At 43.2% G+C, this 21,284-nt stretch overlaps 1 protein-coding gene across 3 annotated transcripts in view; it reads left to right on the top strand.

The window, feature by feature from the left end:
* The window catches only part of pou3f2 (POU class 3 homeobox 2), a 34,900-nt gene that overhangs the window by 6,627 nt on the left and 6,989 nt on the right, over positions 1-21,284 (top strand). For 2 of the 3 annotated variants that reach the window (XM_003215522.4, XM_062980496.1), the window contains exon 2: positions 16,010-18,187. The exons of the other annotated variant lie outside the window; for it this stretch is intronic. In XM_003215522.4, coding sequence (XP_003215570.3) covers positions 16,010-16,084 — 75 coding nt within the window. In that variant the 3' untranslated portion in view covers positions 16,085-18,187. Of the gene's footprint in view, positions 1-16,009; positions 18,188-21,284 lie in introns of those variants that run through there. 3 annotated transcript variants of the gene reach the window in all.

Here is a 21,284-nt window from a genome sequence, read left to right as displayed (position 1 = left end):
CAGGACGTTTCCAGTGGTCTGGGAGGGAATACTTGCCTTTCTCCCTCTGCCCGGAGAACACGTGCGTGGGACTTGGTGGGCCGCCTGGGCCCAGGCTTGTCTCTCTGCATCCCGCGTGGGGTTTGCTTCAGGGAAGCTTCCCTACCCCGTGTCTCACTAGAGAAGCTGGTTCTCTCATTTGTGTTGGTAGAAATCCAAGCAACCAAACTGGCTGAAGTCTGCAATCCCTTTATACATCTTGTTTGAAACTATGGGGCCTTGGTATCCCGTGGAGTTCGGTTCCAGGACTCCCGTGGATAGCAAAACCCCTGGTACTCAAATCGCATGATATGTCCCTTATACAGCGTGGCAAAATCAAGGTTGCCTTTGGGATTTTCAAAAATAATATTTTCTAGCCACGGGTAGTTAACTCCGCGGGTACAGAACAAGGGGCAAATATTCATAATTTTGGGAAAGGGAAGCTCGGGGAAGCCGACAAAATCTTCCCTTTCAAAGGAGCAGCACTTTCTTTTGAAAAGAGCCTCTTTCCCCCCAAAAGGCAGCCAATCGGAATGCGGCTGACTTCTGTGAAGGAGACCCAATTGCGTGTGTTGTTTACACTTCCGGACTCAAATTTTAAAAACCTAGAACCTCTATGCAAATTGGAGACTTTTTTTTTTTGAAATAATCTTTCATCCCTTTCGACAGGAGAGATCTAAAGCTAGTCCTAGAAGCGAATTGTGGATGAGAAAATCCCTCCAGTTTGGGAAAAACTTCATCAGACTTCCTCAGCTGAATAAAATCCCACTTTATTTTCTTTGAACTGGGAAATATGGCAGTGTAGACTCAGATATTCCAGTTCAAAGCAGGTATGGGTTATTCTGCCTTGATATTCCGGGTTATAGGGCAGCGTGGAAGGGCCCTCAATCAAAAGGTGGTGTGAGATTTTTATTTATTTTTTTAAAAGGAGGGGAGAAAGTTGCAAACACGAACATTGTTACCAAACGCTGAAACACACACACACACATACACACTTGAGATCAGCTCACAGGAAAGAGTTCGGTTTGGGTGTTTTTCTTAAGAGATATCGGGAATAAGAAGACCCTAGGAATATATGTGCATATGGAAACTGAAGCAAGAATTACTTCTACATGTCACAGAGAAAAAGGGAGATTGAGAGATAGAGATTGGGAGAGGTCACGTGTGAGAGAGAGAATGAAACAGGTTGCCTGTTTGTGTGTGTGTGAGAGAGGGCCCTTCCACACAGCCCTATATCCCAGAATATCAAAGCAGAAAATCCTACATTGTCTGAATGTAGACCCAGATAACCCAGTTCAAAGCAGATATTTTAGGAATTTCTGCCTTGATATTCTGGGATATAGGGCTGTGTGGAAGGGCCGAGAGAGAGAGAGAGAGAGAGAGAGAGAGAGAGAGAGAGAGAGAGAGAGAGAGAGAGAGAGAGTCTTTTTAGGTTGGGAGAAAGAGATTTGTGTGTGTAAGAGAAAAATTGAGAGCGAGCGAGAGAGAGATGGAGAGAGAATGAATTTTTGGGCTCTTCCACACAGACATATAACCCAGAATATCGAGGCAGAAAATCCCACAATATCTGCTTTGAACTAGGTTATCCGAGTTCTCATTGCCATATATTTCAGTTCAAAGCAGATAATGTGGGATTTTATTCGTCTGTGTGGAAGGGGCCCCAGAATATCAAGACAGAAAATCCCACAATATCTGCTTCGATCTGGGTTATCTGAGTCCACAGCTGTGTGGAAGGGGCCTTAGTTTTTTGGAAGCCTTTTGAGTTGCATAGCCGGCCAACTCTTCCACGTGTGGTTCTCCCTTCTTCTCCCTCTCTTCTTCTTCTTCCTCTTCTTCTTCTTCTTCTTCTTCTTCTTCTTCTTCTTCTTCTTCTTCTTCTTCTTCTTCTTCTTCTTCTTCTTCTTCTTCTTCTTCTTCTTCTTCTTCTTCTTCTTCTTCCCCTTCTCTTCAGCTGCGTGGTTTTGTTTTGTTTCCCTTCCCTGAGCCGTGCGAATTTGACGTTTCCATTTCCCGGCTTCTTCGCTGTGCTAAGCGCATATGTCAAAGGAGGGTGATGTTGTAAACACGGCGGCGGCGGCGGCGGCGGGGAAGGACAGCCGCCGTCTTGTCTTTCCAAGGCGGGCGGCTTCGTGGCGAAAGAGCGCCCCGTCCTCCCCTCGATCCTCAAGCCAATTAGGCCGATTTGTTGGCTTGTCATTCTGGGGAGGGCGCCGCTCCTTTCCCGCCGCCGCCGCCGCCAACCCTCCCGCTGAATTCGCGTGCGATCCTTGGTATATCCGCGCGGCGAGGAAATAAGTCTGGAACAAAGAAGGCCTCCTTGCTTCTCACCTTCGCACCCAGTTTGAGGGTGCCCCCCGCTCTCCATCCCCAGGGTTTGGTCTGAAGACTAGAGAGAAACAAAAGATCGAGTTAGAAATGATTCTCTTCCCTTTCTTTCAGGGCCAGCAGGGGTTTGTTTAGGAAGGCTGCAGTCCCCTTCTTATTTACCCGCGTGTAACTCTCATTGAGCTCAATTGGGTTTACTTCTGGGATGAATATACGGTATTTTCCTCGGATCTTAAAGGCTTTTTACTCTGAGGTAAAACCCACGCATCTAGGAGCTTCCTTCCTTAGTCTGTGTGGATGGCTGGGTTCGCAGACTTTCTTGTCTTTAAAAAATCCTTAGTGAAAAGGTTTGAGTACGCAGAGGTGTAAAATTTGAAAATGGAAAAAATTTTAGGAAAGTAATCATTTGTAGGCAACCCTGTGAAATGTGGGAGGAACCCAAAGCTTTAAGGAAGATTATTCTTGAGAGTTAGCTGTTATATAGATCACATTCAGATTAACTGTATATATTGTGTTGTGGGAGGCTTTCATAGGCGAAATCACTGGGTTGCTGAGAGTTTTCCCGGGCTGTATGGCCATTTTCCAGATTATGGCAGGTACCCTATGCTTCTGGAACGTGGCCATACAGCCCAGAAAACTCACAGCAACCCAACTGTATATATTGCTAGAGAAATCCGAACGTGAAGATAATGATGTCCTTACAAATGATTTATTTGCTTTAAACAAACCGGTTTGGAAAGGTGCGTCTTTTGTATCAGAAATCCAAAGCTTATGAAAGGAAAAGTAATGGGATTTCTGAATCTGGGGTACTAACATATATTTAAATAAGAAGGAAAGTTGTCTTTTTTATTCCTCAGGAGGAAACAAAACCTTTCTGTTTGTTCCCAATCCCTCAAACTGTATATAGTTGTCTACGACCTACGACCTCTCCTTTAGGATCAAGCGCGAGGGGGGAAAAACACTAGGGCTTCTGGGGAATGTGGATAGAGTCAGGTTGAAGGCTGCGATCCCATTAAAATCGAAACTGGGACCGCGAGCAGAACAATAAACAGGACTGTGTTGTCGAAGGCTTTCATGCCCGGAATCACTGGGTTGCTGTGAGTTTTCCGAGCTGTATCTCTCCTGACGTTTCGCCCACATCTATGGCAGGTTGTAAGGTATATTGGAAACTGAGCAAGAGAGGTTTATACATCTGTGGAAAGTCCAGGGTGGGAGAAAGGACTCTTGTCTATTGGAGGCAGGTGTGAGTGTTGCAATTAATCACCTTGATTAGCATTGAAAAGCCTTGCAGCTTCAAGGCCTGGCTGATTCCTGCCTGATTCCTGTGTGATTAATTGCCTCCAACAGACAAGAGTTCTTTCTCCCACCCCGGACCTTCCACAGATATATAAAACTCCCTTTGCTTAGTTTCCAATATACCTCACAACCTCTTAGGATGCCTGCCATAGATGTAGGTGAAACGTCAGAAGAGAATGCTTCTGGAACATGGCCATACAGCTCGGAGAATTCACAGCAACCCAATATAAAAGGACTGGGGTCCTGCTGCAAAAGCACATTTCCTTGGAAGTTAGGCTCCCATAAAATCAAAGGTTCTGCCGGTAACATGTGTTTGAATAAAAGTGATGGAAAGACCTATACGTTATAAGGATGCCTAAAAACCTTAAGGGTACTAGATTCACTCTGATCTTGGAGGTATAGCAGGGTCAGCCCTGGATAGCACTTGGAGACCGCCAACAGATACCAGGCGCTGTAAGTTACATTTCAGAGGAAGGAACTGGCAAAAACAATTGCTGAGTATTCCTTGCCTGAGAAAAGCCTATGAAATCCATAGGGAGACCGTGGGTCCATAGGCAAGGCACAAGGTAAAAGACTTAAAGGCCCTTTGCCTTCACAGCCGCACAGGTCAGTGTTAAAAACCAGCTCGTGAAAGGGCTGGTGGGACAACTTTCAACATTGTGCTAAACCACAAAAAAGTTGGGAGTTGTTAGTACCTATCCGGCAGGTAATCTTTAATGCACCAAACCCCACCTATTTTTTTGTATTGAGCAAGAATACTGCTAAACAGAGAGAGAGTGAGAGAAGCCACACGCACAAGTGAAAGGTATTGGCGATTCCAAACGAAATCCACTTGCTCAAGAGCAATCACATTCCTGTCAAGTCAATAGAGTTTGGACTGCAGCCACAGTTGGAAAGGAAAGGCATTTGGCACCTCTGTTTTCACCACGTTTGGCGCTCATAATGATGGACATTTGCGTCTAGTTTAAAAGAGGGATAGCAGGGTAAACATCCAAGTTTGCTGACCTTTCCATTTGTATCATTTTTGCGCCTGGGATGACTCGCAGATCCCTTAGGTTCTTCGGCTGTTGTTTCTCTCCTTGTATTTTACTCATCCGAGAAGCAGAGTGTCACAGTGGTTTGGGTTTAGGACTGGGTTATATGGATGTGTGGAAGGGCCCTAGGACTCTGGAAACAAGAGGCTGGATCCCAGCTTCCACTAGCTGACCTTGGCCAAGTTACACACTCTCAGCCTCAAAGGCAGAGCAAAGCTTGCCAAGAAAACCCCGCCACAGGGTCGCTAGAGATCGGGAAGGACTTGAAGGTACAAGGATCAGTAGCGAAGGGCCCTTTCCAGAGAGAGAAAGGATTTCTCGTCTAAAATGTGCAGAAAAATCAGACTTTTCTGAAATCTTTTGGTCAGAGAGAAAGGTTGGAGACGTTGTGGTTATTGTGTGTGTGTTTGGTGAGTGGAGGGGGTAGAAAGAAAACGTTATCTGCTCGCTGGTTTGATAGAGAGAGGAGAAGGGTGGAAGGCATCACAAGTGGGGCCCTCTCCCACTTTAGTTCCTCGATTTCTCACAGCCAGTAAACGGGAAACTCTGGAGGTTTCATCTTCTACAAGTTTCCCTGGTTTCAGTGGCATAGCTTGTCCCCACGCCATCACACACACACCTTTTAGTCCTTCTGTTGTCTTTTTTTGTGGGGTGATTGGTCCCTTCAGGCCCTTTCCATAGAGAGGAGAGGCAGATGTGGCATCCTCCATGGCACAAGGCCACCAGGAGCCCACTCGGAAAGCAACTAGGTCCCACCAGCTTGCTTTGTGAAAGCCCAGAATGAGGTTGTTCTTACGTGCCACTCCGCATTACCCAGGGACAAACCCTTGTCTCTAGTGTCGGGGTCCAAACCACTACTCTACCCGGGTTCCGAAGTGAGACGGACTCCCCGCAACTGGTGCTTTTTCTCAGATCTTTCTTGGGAACGCCGCTTCCCCAGAAACGTGGTTTGTGTGATTCCAATTCTCTTTACTTCCAGCCCAGTTTGGAGAAGGGCCGGGGGCAAAGGACTTGAGTTTCAGTGTTTTGTCGGAAAGGTGGCAATGCAGAAAGTAACCCGGGCGCCAGCAGAAAAGGCGAGAAAGGAGCAATGGGGTAGAAATTTCAGACCAAATACTTCCGGGGGATGAAAAAATACCCACTAGCATCTGAACGAGTACAAAGATCCCAACAGCTGCGGCGGGGAGAAAGAGAGGGAGAAAAAGACCCGGCCCTCCTTTTCAAAACGGAGACAGTGACTTAGTGCTGGGAAATCTGAGCTGTTAGACTCAAAATGACTCCATAAATATAGCAGAGTACCAGAAGTAAACTTCATAACCAGCAGAAACTTACCTGTGGGATAAGCTTTCATCCCTCAGGATGGTTTAGGATTGCATTCAAGACGTGGAAGCACCCCAACTGAGGGTTAGTTTGAGTCTAACAGCTCAGATTCCCCAACACCTAGGAAAGAGGTTGCCTAGCCTGGGCCATGATGGGACCCTGACCACATTCAGGCGTGCTTAGGATAGGAGCATCGCGCCAGCTTAGATGCCTACATATTGGTGTGCATATATATGTTTATATTCCCTCGCAATGGAGCAATACACCCGGCTAAATAGATTTGAACCCGACGGGAGAGAGGCGGTATTCCTTTACCGTTTTGCAAGGTTTAAAGAAGAGGAGAAGGTGCCTAGCTGCACTGCAACTTTGGGCCGCCTTCTTGCTTTTGTTGCTCGCTCTTTTTGCCTGCCTTGCTTTGGCTGGATCTACACTGCCAAATAATGCCGCGTTTCATAGCCAGTGTGGACACACATCATAAAGTTTGAACTGCAATATATTGGTCTACACTGACTCTGTAATGCAGAGTCAGTGTATGATTTGGCCCCGTAGATGCTGGCGTTCTTGATGAGAAACTGGCCTGCAATGTGTTGTCGAAGGCTTTCATTGGGTTGCTGTGAGTTTTCCGGGCTGTATGGCCATGTTCCAGAAACATTCGCTTAGTTCCAGAAACTAAGCAAGGGAAGTTTATTTATCTGTGGAAGGTCCAGGATGGGAGCTAACACCTCCCAACAAAGGATTCTCCAGGCATGAATCAGCCAGGCCTTGAAGTTGCAAGGCTTTTCAATGCTAATCAAGGTGCTTAAATGCAGCATTCACACTTGCCTCCAGCAGACAAGAGTTCTTTCTGTCACCCTGGACCTTCCACAGATATATAAACCTCCCTTGCTTAGTTGGGTTGTTGTGAGTTTTCCGGGATGTAGCCATGTTCCATAAGCATTTTCTCCTGACGTTTCGCCTGCATTTATGGCAGGCATCTTTAGAGATTGTGATATGCTTAGTTTCGAATATACCTCACAACCTCTAAGGATGCCTTCCATAGATATGGGCAGGATATAATGCTTCTGGAACGTGGCCATAGAGTCCGGAAAACCCACAGCAATCGAAGTGGCCTGCAGTTTCAAGTCCAATGCTTCCTCTTAGGAGACTTTATTCCGAAGTAACACTCACTGGCAACCAAGTCTTGGAGTTGAGCTGCACTGAACTGGATTATATGAGTCTACACTGCCATATAATGCAGTTGAACTGCATCCTGAAACTGCAGGAGGTGGCAGTGTAGGTGGGCGTGAGTCTCCAGAAAGGGCGCTTTGGCCAGAGTGCGTAGGCCTTTCTTTCCCCTGCGTTCCCCCAAAGAGATCCCTTCTGGCCTGGGCTCCCGATCCCCGGGTCCTTTCCAAAGCCTGGGCGCCCCAGGAAGGTTTTGTGCCCTGACTCGGTGGTCCACCCCTGGCTCTCCCTTAGGGCAGGGGGCCCCTTCCCTTTGCCAGGAGGGGAGACCCACGCAAACCCGCCCTTTCCCCGCCTGTGGATCCCGCAGACCTCGCCCAAGGAGGCGCAATCATTACCCTAATTTGCCTTTGATTGTTTGGGCGGACGAGGGGTGAGTTTTACGACACCAAAGCCTTCAAGGGCGCACGCACCGCTGATTAGCAGTATACATTAAATAAAGTTGTTTGTACACATTGTCTTACCACATATAGGCAGCCTTATTATTCTAATTACTCTAATTAGGGCCTTGCGACGGTTTCGATTTGATTTGAGCAGGCGTGAATTCGTGCCAGTCCTTCGGTGGGGAGTGGGGGGGGGGGGGGGGGAGAGAGAGAGAGAGAAAGGAGGCGCCTTCCCTCTCCCTCCAAGATCTTCCCCACTGCTGAACTTTCCCACTTTCGAAATCGGCGCGAATCCAACTGAAACATGTCTTTGCGCGTGAATCTAGCGTTTCAAGAAAGGAATATATGTGTTTGATGTGACTGCGACGGCGTAGGTTTTTAATCTTTAAGAATTATTATTCAAAGTAATATTTTTAATACTCCTTACCCTAGACAGGCTGCTTTCTTTCCCTAGACGTTGGTGGAGTTCAGAAAATAATGTTATGGTTGGGAGTCACCACAACATGAGGAACTGTGGTAGTATACTCCACCTCTACGATTTTGCAAGCGTAAATCTTGCAAGTGCTATTTCCATGGATGTTTACTTGGAAGTAATCCCTACTGTATTCTTGTTGAGAGGGCCTTCCTCCCAGGAAAAGGCGCAGAAAGACTGCTGGGCAGGCTGACTTTCTGGGTGTATCTTTCCTAAGGTTGAAAGGAAGCTGAGCACGCTCGGGTGCCATCGGTTATTTTGATAGGGTGTTCTAATTATATTCCTTAATCCTGTTCGAGACCGCCCTTCCACGGGAAAAAAGACAGCCAGGCTTTTTTTTTAAAATTTTCTCCCGCCTCTTAAAAAAATAATTCGGTAGCAATTGAGATATCTTCACAGGGAGAGAGATTAAATTGTTATATACTTTGAGAAAGAAGTTGAGGAAAACATGTCAAATCCCTCTTTCCTGCCTTTCTTCCTTCGTTCTTACCTTTTGCATGCGCTTTCACTTACTCCCAATAATTCTGAGAATAAATTCAGAAGATTGCAATGAGTTTTCAGGGCTCTATGGCCATGTTCCAGAAGCATTCCCTCCTGACATTTCGCCAACATCTATGGCAGGCATCCTCAGAGGTTGTGAAGTATATTGGAAACTAAGCATAGCTCTCAACCTCTGAGGATGCCTGCCATAGATGCAGGCGGAAGGTCAGGAGAAAATGCTTCTGGAACATGGCCGTACAGCCCGGAAAACTCACAGCAACCCACTGATTCCGGCCATGAAAACCTTCGACAACAAATGCAGCGAATACTTTGGACCCTCTCCAAGCCCTATGTACGTTTATAGATAGGAATTGGTGGAATTCATATGAGTTCATAGTCCCTGACTGTTGTGTGTATGTATGTATGTACACACACACAAATAACAGTGAAGGATGATAAACTCATATAAACTCCACTGAATCTTGCTTTGATACACACACATTTTAAAGCAAAGGTTAGGAGAATCTAAAGGTTTTTGGAGGACCACCGAGTCGCTAAGACAACCCTAAGCATCCCCACTCACCCCTAAGAAAACTAATTTTCTTAGACCGCAGGAGATGCTGTTTTCTAAGTTGTGTGCAGAAGAAGCCCCAAACTGCAATAGGGTTTGTGGTCTTCAAAGCAACACAAAACAATAGAAGATAACAAAGAATACTGTTGGCCCTTCACATTCACAGAACCCCTCTGAATCTCGGGGTTCTGTGAATGTGAAGGGCTGACCCTATTCTTTCTTATCTTTTATTGTTTGTGATGCTTTGAAAACCACAAACCCTATTTTTAAACCCTATTGCAGTTTGGGGCTTCTTCTGCGCACAACGTAGATGTGCTTCTTTTGAAAAGGATAAAACCGTCCCTATCTCTTTTAGCCCCAGAAGAAGGGCAGAAGTTTGAGGCCTGCTCCTTGGATGTATTCTCCAAAGATCTTGTGTTGGCGGGTGGGGGTGAAAACCACGATCTGACACGTTTGGCCAGAGCCAAGCTCCCCTTCCTCCTCCTCCTCCCCCTCCCCCCAGTCTCTCTTTTCTCCCTCTTTATCCCCCTGGACTCACAAAGAAAAGAGGGAACCGAGGCGGAGGGAGCTTTCTGGAGGTGGCTGGGGGGCCTCCCGGGAAGAAAAGGCAGGAGGGGAGAGAAGTCACCCTGGGACCCAAAGGGGAGGTGGTGGGGAGTGGGAGTGGGGGTGTGTGTGTATGAGAGAAGGGGCGGTGGAAAGGAAGGGAGGAAGGAAGGGAGGAAGGAAGGAGGAAAGAAAGGAATGAAAGAAAGGAAGGAAGGGAAGGGAAGGTAGGAAGGAAGGGTGGAAGGGAGGGAGGGAAAGGAAAGGAAAGGGGAGAGAGGATAATGGAAGGAGAAAGGAAAGAAGAAAGGAAGGAAGTAAGGAAAGGGAAAGGAAGAGAAGGGAAAGGGAAGGGAAAGGAAGGGAAGGGAAGGAAGGAAGGAGGGAAGGAAGGGAAAGAAAAGGAAGGAAAGGAAAGGAAGGAAGGAAAGAAGGAAGGAAGAATGAAAGGAAGAATGAAAGGAGGGAAGGAAAGAAAGGAAGGAAGGAAAGGAGGGAAGGAAAGAAGGAAAGAAAGAAAGAAAAGAAGGAAAAATGAAGGAAGAATGGAAGGAAGGAAGGAAGGAAAGAAAGAAAGAAAAAAGGAAAGAAAGAAAGGAAGGGAGGGAGGGAAAAAAAGAAAGGATGGAAGGGAAGGAAGGGAGGGAAGGAAGGAAAGAAAAGAGGAGATGAGAGGTGCTTGCCCAGGCAGCTTGGGAGAAGGCAGGAGGGCAGGGAGAGGTGGGGCAGCCGCTCGGGGTGGGTGGGAGGCGGCCCAGTGCCCTCCAGCGCGCCTCCCAGCGTGTCCGCCCGTCCCTGGGATTGATCCTCCCCTCGAGGGTTCATTGTCCCGCCGCCGCCCGCCTGCCCTCCTCGCATGAATCTGTTTTGTAACAAAGTCTCCCCAGCGAGGGCATTAGAGAAGAAAGCCTCGCTTCCCTCCTCCTCCTCCTCCCCCCCTCCCGGCCCCGCATTCCCTCCATCCTTCTTCTTCCCCCGGTGCGTTTGATCCCCTCCAACACCGCCTCTCTCTCTCTCGCCCCCCCCCCCCGCCCGCTTCCCAGCTCAGCATCTGTTCCGCGAGTCCCCCTTTTCGCTCTTGGCCAGAACAGAGTGGAACGCGGGCGCCCCGCAGCGGCCGCGAGAGGGAGCTTGGCTTGAACCGAGCGCGGAAGCCGCGTTGGTCTGGGGGAGAGAAAAAAAGAGAAAAATACAATAATATCAGGCTCCCCTCGTCGGGACTAGAGAAAGGGGCATGCCGGGATGGTTTGAAACCAGCCTGGTTGGGGGGCGGGCGGGGGGAAGGGTCACAAAGAGGGGCTGTGTGCTTGAACTGCTGGAGGAAAACTCTTCCTCCCTGCGCTTTATTTCTTCCTTCTCTAAGGCCCCTTTCACTCAGCAGAATAAAATCCCACACTATCTGCTTTGACCTGGAATCTATGGCAGTGTGGACTCAGATATCCCAGTTCAAAGCAGATATTGTGGGATTTTCTGCCTTGATGTTCTGGGTTATATGGCTGTGTGGAAGGGCCCTGCTGCAGGGTGGAAGAGGTCACGGTTCTCAGGAGAGAAAGAGAAAGAAACAAAATAAGGGGGAAAGAGAGAGGGAGAAAACCCCCCACCTCTGAGGGCTCTTCCACACAGCCCTATAACACAGAATATCAAGGCAGAAAATCCCACATTATGCTTTGAACTGGGTTATCTGAGTCCACACTGCTATATATCCCATTTCAAAACAGATAACGTGGGATTTTATTCAGCTGTGTGGAAGGGGCTTAAATGTAATTTGAAATAGAGCCAGCACGGCCAAAGAAGCTCCTGATAAAGCCCTGCACATTCAAAATGCCAAAGGGATACTTACATCAGAGCCCATTCTTTGGTAGGTTTTTTTTTTGGGAGGAGGGAGGCTATTCTACACTAGAATTTAAATAATCACATAGGCTAGGATGCATATTTGTCTTTAAAAATTATCTCTTCTGGATTTCTTCTATGCTACACACGTGTTTCTAAATAACAAGCAGCTCAAATGTTCTTGTAGTGGAGCTTTTCCAACCCGGCATAACCCAGATGTGTCAGACTATGACTCTCTTTGCACTGTGTGCGCTGCCTGAGGAAATGGAAATTGTAGCCTGGTACATCTGGAGGGAGCTGGATTGAGGAAAGATATTGTGGTCGCCCAAACGCCTTGTTGTTATAGTATTTGTCCTCAAAGCAGTGGACATGGGAAACTATTTCAGAGATAGCCTACAACTGTTTATTTATTTATCATGTCAGAAGCGAACCAAGGGTACAGTTATAATGTGTTCAAAAACACAAAGTTAAAAAATCTGGCATTATACTAAATGTCCTTCGACCAGAATCTGGCCACTTGGAGTGCCTCTGGTGTTGCTGCGAGAAGGTCCTCCATAGTGCACGTGGCAGGGCTCAGACTGCATTGTACAGTAGTAGGTGGTCTGTGGTTTGTTCTTCTCCACATTCACATGTTGTGGAGACTTTCAGCGACTTGCAGCCTATAACTGTGGCCCACCTGAAATTAAGCTTTGTGGTAAAAAAGAATGATAAAAGAGGATTTAATAACCTCTTTCTTTTTGTCATATTTTTATCTGGACAGTATAGCTTCCTTGCAAAAAATATACCAAACCTTGCCTTTTTTGGGCATCATTGCTTAACTATTATTCAATTATTTATTTGCTTTTTTAATTATAGGAAAGATTGAAACCTGGAAATTATTGAGACTGAAATATGTCTAGATATAACACTTTTTTATTTGAAAGCTTCCTACTCCACCCAAAAATCTAATAGTAGAAGACCATCCAGATGTTTTCAGAAAACCCATTAAAAGTTACAGTGTCTAGATGCTCACAAGTTCTTCCTATAGGTATGGTGCTTTTGAACATGAATGTTCAGTTCAGCTCTTATGGCTAAAAATGTTAATAGCTTCATTTTTATGGATACCAAATACCTTTTAAAGCTATTTCAGACAGTGCCCCTCATTGACGTGTTAACATATGTCGACACATGTCATGGCAATGAATTCATGTGTGTGTATTGATAGAACTGTTGCATAGGAACACTGTAGTTATTTAGTGATATGCAGAATGTACCTCAGCTCATATTCTGGAACAATTTTTTTTTGTAAATACTTAATCCAAAAGCTAAGTTCTAACACAAATTAAGCCTCTATAAGCAGCAGTTTATTTGTGCATGGAATAGCAAACAACCACTTTCTCCTAATAATCCAAAGGTAGAAATCTGATGGCAAAAGGCCCAATATACACAGCAGGATATACTTTGAAGTAAAAAAATTGTAAAATTGCTAAGCGAAACAGTCCTCCCTTGGATTGTGTTTGTCATAGTAAATAATAATAATAATAATAATAATAATAATAATAATAATAATAATAATAATAATAATAATTGTATCCTGCCACCATCTCCCTGAAGGGACTCAGGGCAGCTCACAAAAGCACTCAAGAGAGAACCTAGAAAAATACACACAAAGAACCTTTATTGCAATGCCTATTGTGGCATCATTTCATATATTACAAAATGTTCATAATGAAGTGTAAGCAGCAACCCCCCCCCCCCCCCCGCTATCTTGAAATCCAGTGCTTCTGATGAAGGAATTTATGAAAGTTTATGCCATATAAAACTATTACCATTTAAGGTGCCAAATAACTGTTGTTTTTGCTGAAACAAAGCAACATAGCTTTGAAGTACAGGAAACTGAAATTTGATTGCATTTTCCTCATTTACAATGATCCACCATATCCTAAGAAGTTATGACTGGTGGTTCTGCCCCTGCTTGCACACAAAATGTTCAAAGTTGTTTTATCATGTGAGGTTTGGCATATGTTACTGTCAGCAGGTTTGCACAATTTAGCATATGGAAGCCAGGTCCAAATGAAGAGTTTGTATTTTATTTATTTTTATAATATTTATCTAAATATTTTTCTGGCCCATTTTTATTTATACTTAAATTTACTCAGGATGCTGTGTGTGAAGCTTAGAGTAGATTTGACTGTTGCAAAATATCCATAACAGGTTGACATGTGAGAGCTTACTCACAGCTTAGGACAGCAAATAGACGCAACAGAAATAACACTGATACTTGATCCTGCCTCAAGTATCAGAGAGAGACACAAACCTTTGAAAGCATTACTTACTAAGGACAGAGCCTGTAAGTCGCTTGCCTAGGAACAAAAGCAATAGCAAAGGTGAAGGCAGATGTGAGGTTCTTTTGAGTCTAGATCAGGCAACTTGCCCTAACTTTAGAAACTAAAATTGCTATGCAGAGAGGGTATGTTCTACATGCTACATAGATCTCTGCAAAAAGATAGGTGAATTTGCTGTCCTCATGCCGGTGGTGGCCAGGAGCAGCACTGAAGACAGACCATTCCACACCATAGTGTTCCTAATGCAAAATGCATGTACTTGCACGTACTCTTGTTAAAATCCCCTTTACTTGTCCTGCCTTGATATTTAACCACAAAACAATGGCTAGGAGGAAAGTGGTACAATTTAAAATTCTGAAATAATTGATCCAATTCCCCAAATATGGGTATGCTTACAATTGTTGTTTCCCTCTTTTTGCGGCTTCCAATGGTATTAGTCCCAGATACTTATCTGTGAACGACTTACATAAACTTTCCAGTTAATACAACATAAATAGATATGGATCGATGATTGTTTGATACATGGGACTAATTTAATTCTTTAGGTCAGTTAAGATGCTATAAGAGCAGTGGCTCTTTCAAGCAGATTGGTGAAATATATGATCCGTGTCTGATGTGTATGAATAGTTTTCATATGCTGCGTTTTGATGTTGTTGAGATTTAGAGTTTGAAAAACAATCACATTTTGCTAGCATTTCTATGGTAAGGCAAAGCCAGTAATCACTTTTCTGGGACCATGCAGACTTTTTTCTACTCCTATTTTTTGTGGTGTGTCCTATTTTACCACTCTGAAAATTTGTTACATTTTTGCAAGTTTTAGTGCAGTTCAAAGAGGCTGAGAGTCCTCAGATCCTTACAATAAAAGGGACACACAAATCTTTGCACCTGAAAGATTTTCAAGTTTCAAAAAACAAATGTCACGAAAAATCTATTCTTTACCTGTTTCTTTGCTGCACATAATACGAATGTGGATCTCTCCCTGTTATTCTGTGCATAGAATAAGTGAAGAAGACTAAAGTCCATAGGTGGATGATGGGATCTGTGTTCAGGTAATTTGGATTCAGAACCAAAAAGCAGAAGATGTTCTGGGTGCAGAAGGATCCATTTATAAAAGTGACACTTGTCACTCTTGCTTGATAGTTGGAAATGTTCTTCACCATTCTGGCTTTTCATTCAGCCACAGTTTAGTTGTTTTCCCAAATACTCCACATGTTTGACAGATGAAGTTGATTTTTAAAATATTATATAGTCCTCCTTGTTGCAGCAAATCATCCTGAAAATATTTACTATTTCTGGGAATAATTCATTTGGACAGCAGTGGGTTGAGCCCTAGTCTATTTTGTAAACAGTATACATTATGTTTATCCCTGGATTCATCCTTGAAAATAACGAGGGTTTGCCATTGCTTCTGAGACAGGCCTGGCTGGACAGAATCTAAAGAGAAATAGCACTTTTCTGATTTCATTGAGTTCTTCTAGATAGTTCCAAATCATCCCCAAGATCTGCATATCACTTAGTCACTGGATGTTTCCTACATGTATCCTTTGTCCAGTTGATGTAACATCATGGATAAGACCATAACCTGTGAACAAGGACATTCTCTATTTGAGCCATAGTTTGATTAAATACTTTCAGGCTGGACTTTCTTCCTCCACTTCAGCTCACTATCAGAAATACAATTGAGGAACCTGAAAGTGAAAATGGTGGTGAGGATTATGGAAGTAAATCATTTCATTAATTTGTATTAATTAATAAATTGCCATGCTGCCTTTGGCTTAAACAACATAATTCATGCAAAGTGCTTTGAGCAGTTAATACATAAGCAGTATTAGGTTATTATTATGTATTGGTATGCTCACATATCATTTAAGGGCCACTCTCTTTCTCTCTCAACACACACAAACACCCATAGTTATACACAGACATAAAAACAAAACATACACTTAATTACAGAGGCTCTCATCCTATTTGTTCTAGAAATAAGACGACTTTGGGGAGCCACTTTGATGCAAGTGATTTGATGATTGTATACCTAGCCAGCCGGTGCATCTGTCTTTCTCTTATCGGGGAACACCTTATTTTAAAAAAAGACCCCCAGTTCTCTTGCAAATGTGCTCTTTGTTGGAAATCTTTTGGCAGCATATGAAGGTTCAGAGGCAGCATGTGTTTCTTCCTTCTTATTACAGGAACAAGACTGGGGAGATGCCCTTCCCCTCCCTTCAAACCACCCCCTGACAACGTTGCTTCAAAGCTGCCTTTAATTACGGAACAACTTGCTTGATAGTCGGATAGAAGAACGCGGCCTTCCCTTCACAAGGCATCTAAATTCCACATGCTCCCTATCTATTCAACTGGCCCTAATGGGCTTTAGCTTCTATTATTATTATTATTATTATTATTATTATTATTATTATTATTATTATTAATTATCTCTGGGGTGGTTCTGGATTATGTGATTTCTTTGCTCGCCACATAATGTTTTTTATCTCTCTCTTTCATTGTTGTTATTGCTGGTAGTGGTGGTGTACAGTTTTCTCCATGGAGTGGTTATTCCTGTTTTGAGACACAACAGGGGAAACGCTACACATTAACAGGATTGTCATCATTTCTTCCTTTTCTAAAGCTCATGAATGAGGATTTTGCATCACAGAACAATTAAGCTGTTAAATGTGCAAAACTAACACCTGGCATCGAAAGGTTTCGCAGAGAAAAAGGATGGTCTACCAGCACATATCTAAACAATTAATTATATTACATTGAGATACATTTTCTTGAACAATTTGATGGTACCCAGAAAATGAAACATTTACTTTTATCCTCAAGCCATTCCCCCATCCCAATAGTTGAACTATGTGGAGCCATTCCAGAGTAATAGCTCCAGAGGTTTTAGTCCATTTCATTCTTGGTCTCCTATGGCCAAGAGATATCTCGAAGCTTTTATGTACGCACTATAATTTACTGCCTCATTGCTGTGACAAGAGGCAAGTGCTTCTTTGACACCATGAACCTGTGTGAGCTTATTTTTAAGCAATGTCAGTAGACATTCACTAGAAGTGTGGTCTAAGATGGCAACTCCTTAGGGAATAAATTTCCATAGAAATGTATGGTGTGCTCTGAAACTGATTTGGATTAAGCAGTGTAAGGGTTCCAGACTATATCGTCTCTCCTGCAGGAGGTACCAGAAAATGTGAAATGTATAATGACAAAACAGGTGGAGATTTTTTTTAAAAAAAATGGGACCCTCTTTTGAACTTCAGAAATTGTCCAATAAAAAAGTGTCACCTTACCTTTTGGTTCCCTTATTTTCATACACAGCAAGGTTCCACCTTACACATGTGAAAGACATACTCTGAAGCCATCTAGATAGATCCAGGATCCATCACAATGAAATTTTCCCAAGTACTTTATCTTCAAGGAGGAGACACAGGTGGCACGATGACATTATCATAGTTCAGCTGGTTCATGTGGTCAGACAATGTCAGACTGTGTCACACATATATGAAATGCTGCTACGTAGAAGACTTATTTTTAGTGTATTGGCCTCAGTACAGGGTAAGTAAAATCTTTCCATTCTTACTATACACAGCAAGAGTGGGGAAGGTGCAGCTTACCAGATGCTGGACTACAGGTTCTGTTATTTCTTACCATTGGCATTGCAGCCTTGGCCTGATTAGAATTGTAGTCTAACAATAACTGGAGAACCACACATTTCCCATCTTTGCTCTACCTCCTTTTCTTTCCTTTCAGTTTGGTTATGAAAATTATCTCACACAATACAGTTGGGTCTTCCCACATATTCCAGTCAAAGCAATGTACAGAGGAGGGGTAAGAAATGGCTAGCTCTCCAAAACATCTTAGACAACTCCTTACTATTAGCCAGGCCAGCTGTAGACCTCATCTGGAATGCCAGAGGTTCTCAACTCCTGCTGTAATGAGGCACAACATGCAAACCAGGTAGCTAAAACCACAGTGTAAACTAGGAAACATGGTTACTCAACCTAGAATAAAGGTTGTTCTTTAAATGCTGTCATTCTGCTATATTTTCTCTAGCATCTGAGGATTCAGCAGGCTACCATTGCTTTACATTCACATTACCATTGTCTTGCAACTTGAGAAGTTGCCACCTGCATAAGCAACCACTTATTTCTTGATTATTTTATGTCACTCCAACAGAGAGCAGTAAATAACTTCTTTTCAAGTTCAATAGCATTGCAGCCAACTACGACTTCTTCCAACGGAGCAGCCTAGAAGGTGGAAATAGACTCATCTGAAATCCCTCACATGCTTATCTTATGCCATTCAGGATGTGGAGCGATATTTGAGAGTTTTACTTGTGTGCAAATCAATAAAAAGTTAAATGCCAAGCGTTGTGTACTTCATACTATGCATATGTGAGCAAACCCACACACACACACACACAAAAGTGGGAGGAGATATCAATTTCTGCATTAAACACAAATTCTGGAGTCATAATAACATATGACCGTCAGATAAAATGATAACAGGTTTTTATTTTTATTTAAAATCCAATATACACCTTTTTATGTCAAGAGCAACTTGAAAAACTGCAAGTTGCTTCTGGTGTGAGAAAATTGGCTGTCTGCAAGAACTTTGCCCAGGGGATGCCTGGATGTTTGATGTTTTACCATCCATGTGGGAGGTTTCTCTCGTGTCCACACATGTGGAGCTGGAGCTGACAGAGGGAGCTCACTCATTCTCCCTGGATTTGAACCGCTGACCTGTCTGTCAGCAGTCCTGTCAGCACAAGTGTTTAACTCATTGCACCACTGGGGGCAATAGTGCTATATAATGAATATTCTGCTTAAATCCCATCTCATCGTCCTACAACTGGAAAGTAAAATACTAGAACTACAATTAATGCTAATTAGAATACCTACATTGCTATTATAATAATAATAATTATATTTACTCTCAGTGATTGGTCTCAAATAATCCCAGGGTGGTGCTCTGAATAAAAAAGAATGCATTAAATAAAGTAGAACAATGCATATGGCAAAAAGGTCTAAACTTAGAAGTTAAGCATTGAAAAACAAATCCTGTGGTCACAGATTAACAAGAGTTGAAATGTGTGGAAAGAAGAGGACACATCAGGGCAGATTGAGGTGCATTTCGGATGGATTCCTGATATGCTTCTGACAAAGAAAGCAATAGATATCTGCCTGTAGGTGGTACACTTCATTCCTTCCAACCCCGCTCCCATGCTCTTACTCCTGGCCAGCATGAGCCCAGTAGGGTTTGGCTAGTGTTGGCTCCTTCTTGCACCCCCAAATGATTGGGTTGTCAATCCCCCAAAGAAAAAGCCAAGTGATCAGCATCCTTTCTATGGAAGTATTACACCGGCTGCCACAATACAGAAAGTCTCTTTACTCTTCACAACTGGAGAAGATGATAGTGAAGCTGGATTCTTCCAAGTAGTCAAGCCAGTAGATCCCAAGTTGCAGCTCTTTTTTTCTTTCTTTACCCCTGAAGAAAAGTCTTTTCTACAGTAGAAACTAGATTGAAGGAACTGGACTAGCAAGTAAAGGGTGTGGGAAATGGAGGTCAGTAGAAGTGGTAGCCTGAGAAAAGGGATGTGTATAGAACCAGATAAATATATGACCCATTCAATGAGAATCTTCTTCCACATCCCTCTTGTTCTGAGGCCAGGCATGTAGCGGAGGGGGGGGGGCTTGAGGGGCTTCAGCCCCCCCCCTGAAATTCTCAGGGTGGTCCATGAGAAGGCCTTACATTTATTATTTAAACTGTTATGTTTATTCATATCATGATCTGATCACCATGCTCAATATATCCCATATGCATGGGGGTATTGGGATAACGATACCAAAGGCTAGGGTAGATCCTCTCTCACCCAGACTCAGCCCCCCCCCCCGAACCAAAATCCCAGCCCCTCCCAAATCAAAATCCTGGCTACGGGCCTGTCTGAGGCTATAACAAAATGCTGGTCACCAACCTGAGCCCAGCTTAAACATGCTTCCCTAAAGGTAACCTATGGCAATTTGTTTGGATCTAAAACAAACATAAAGTAGAAATTTTCTAGGTTACATAACACATGGCATCATTTTCAAAATGTTTATGTCAGAAGACATGGGTATGATCATTCAGCTTCTATACTGTTATTTTACAAGCCATGACAAAGAAAACATTCAACACAAAGCAACACAAATACATAGTCTTCAGTACAGGTTGAGCATCTCTTATCTGGAATTCCAAAATCCAAAACACTTCAAAATCCAAAATTGATCACCTTTGATGGTTCAGCAAACACAAAATTTGTTTCATGGACAACATTTTTAGAAACATTATATCAAATTACTTTTAGGGTATGTGTGCAAGGTGTACATAAAACATAAATTAATTTAGTGTTTAGAGTCTCATCTCTAAGATCTATTAATAATCTGAAATCCAAAACACATATGATCCAAAGCATTTCAGATAAGTGATACCCAACCTGTACAGCTAAAGAAGCAATGATAACCCAGCAACAGAAACCGGATGCGGGTGTTGACTAGTGCCCTGAATAGCTATAGATGTGAAGATCTGCTCCATTCACATCGTCATCCAACCACACTCAGCATGTTCATCCTACTGTCTTGGTTTTTTTTACATCCAATCTTTTTAAATACAATTAATTCCTGGATTATATACACAAACACTTTACCCTTTTTATGGCATAGATGCAATTATCCTATACCTAGGATTCCCATTATAATCAATAGTTTATGTAACATGTTTTACACAGAACTTGAGTTGAATCCATTCAGTTTTAAACAACAGCTCAAAATGTTTCAGACTAGCCTGCAAAGTTTTGTTTGTAGCAAAACCCTTGGCAGCAACAATGACAAAACAAACTGACAATCAAACAAACAAACGGACAAGTTCACTTTTTCTCCAGAAGAAAGGGTATCATAATGTAAATATGCTTATCCAACCTTTGCTTATTCAACATTCTGTATTATCCAACGCAGTAGTCAATGTTTTTATAGTCAATGTTTTCAATACATTGCAATGTTTTGGTGCGAAATGTATAAATACAGTAATTACTAAATAACATTACCATGTATTGGCCTTTTCTGTCGATTTGTTGTAAAACATGATGTTTTGGTGCTTAATTTGTAAAAACATAACATAATTTGACATTAAATAGGCTTTTCAATAATCCCTCCTTATTATCCAGCATTTTCACTTATCCAACGTTCTACCGGCCCATTTATGTTGGATAAGCAAGACTCTACTGTATACATATTTTTTTGTAAAAACGGAAACCCAAACAAGTGTTAATAATCAAGACAATTTCTGAGACCATCCCATGGATTTCCCCCTCTCCTGCAAAGCAAAAGTAAAAACAGAAAACAAAAATCCAACAAATTATAATTATAGTTGATATCCACCCCCACCTGCACCCAACCCACTTGCTCCTGGAAACAGGATATCGGATCTTTG

This window comes from Anolis carolinensis, chromosome 1 (assembly GCF_035594765.1).
Source record: "Anolis carolinensis isolate JA03-04 chromosome 1, rAnoCar3.1.pri, whole genome shotgun sequence".
Taxonomy (NCBI): domain Eukaryota; kingdom Metazoa; phylum Chordata; class Lepidosauria; order Squamata; family Dactyloidae; genus Anolis; species Anolis carolinensis.
The sequence above is the reverse complement of the archived record's forward strand: the minus strand, read 5'-3'. Positions and strand labels throughout refer to the sequence as shown.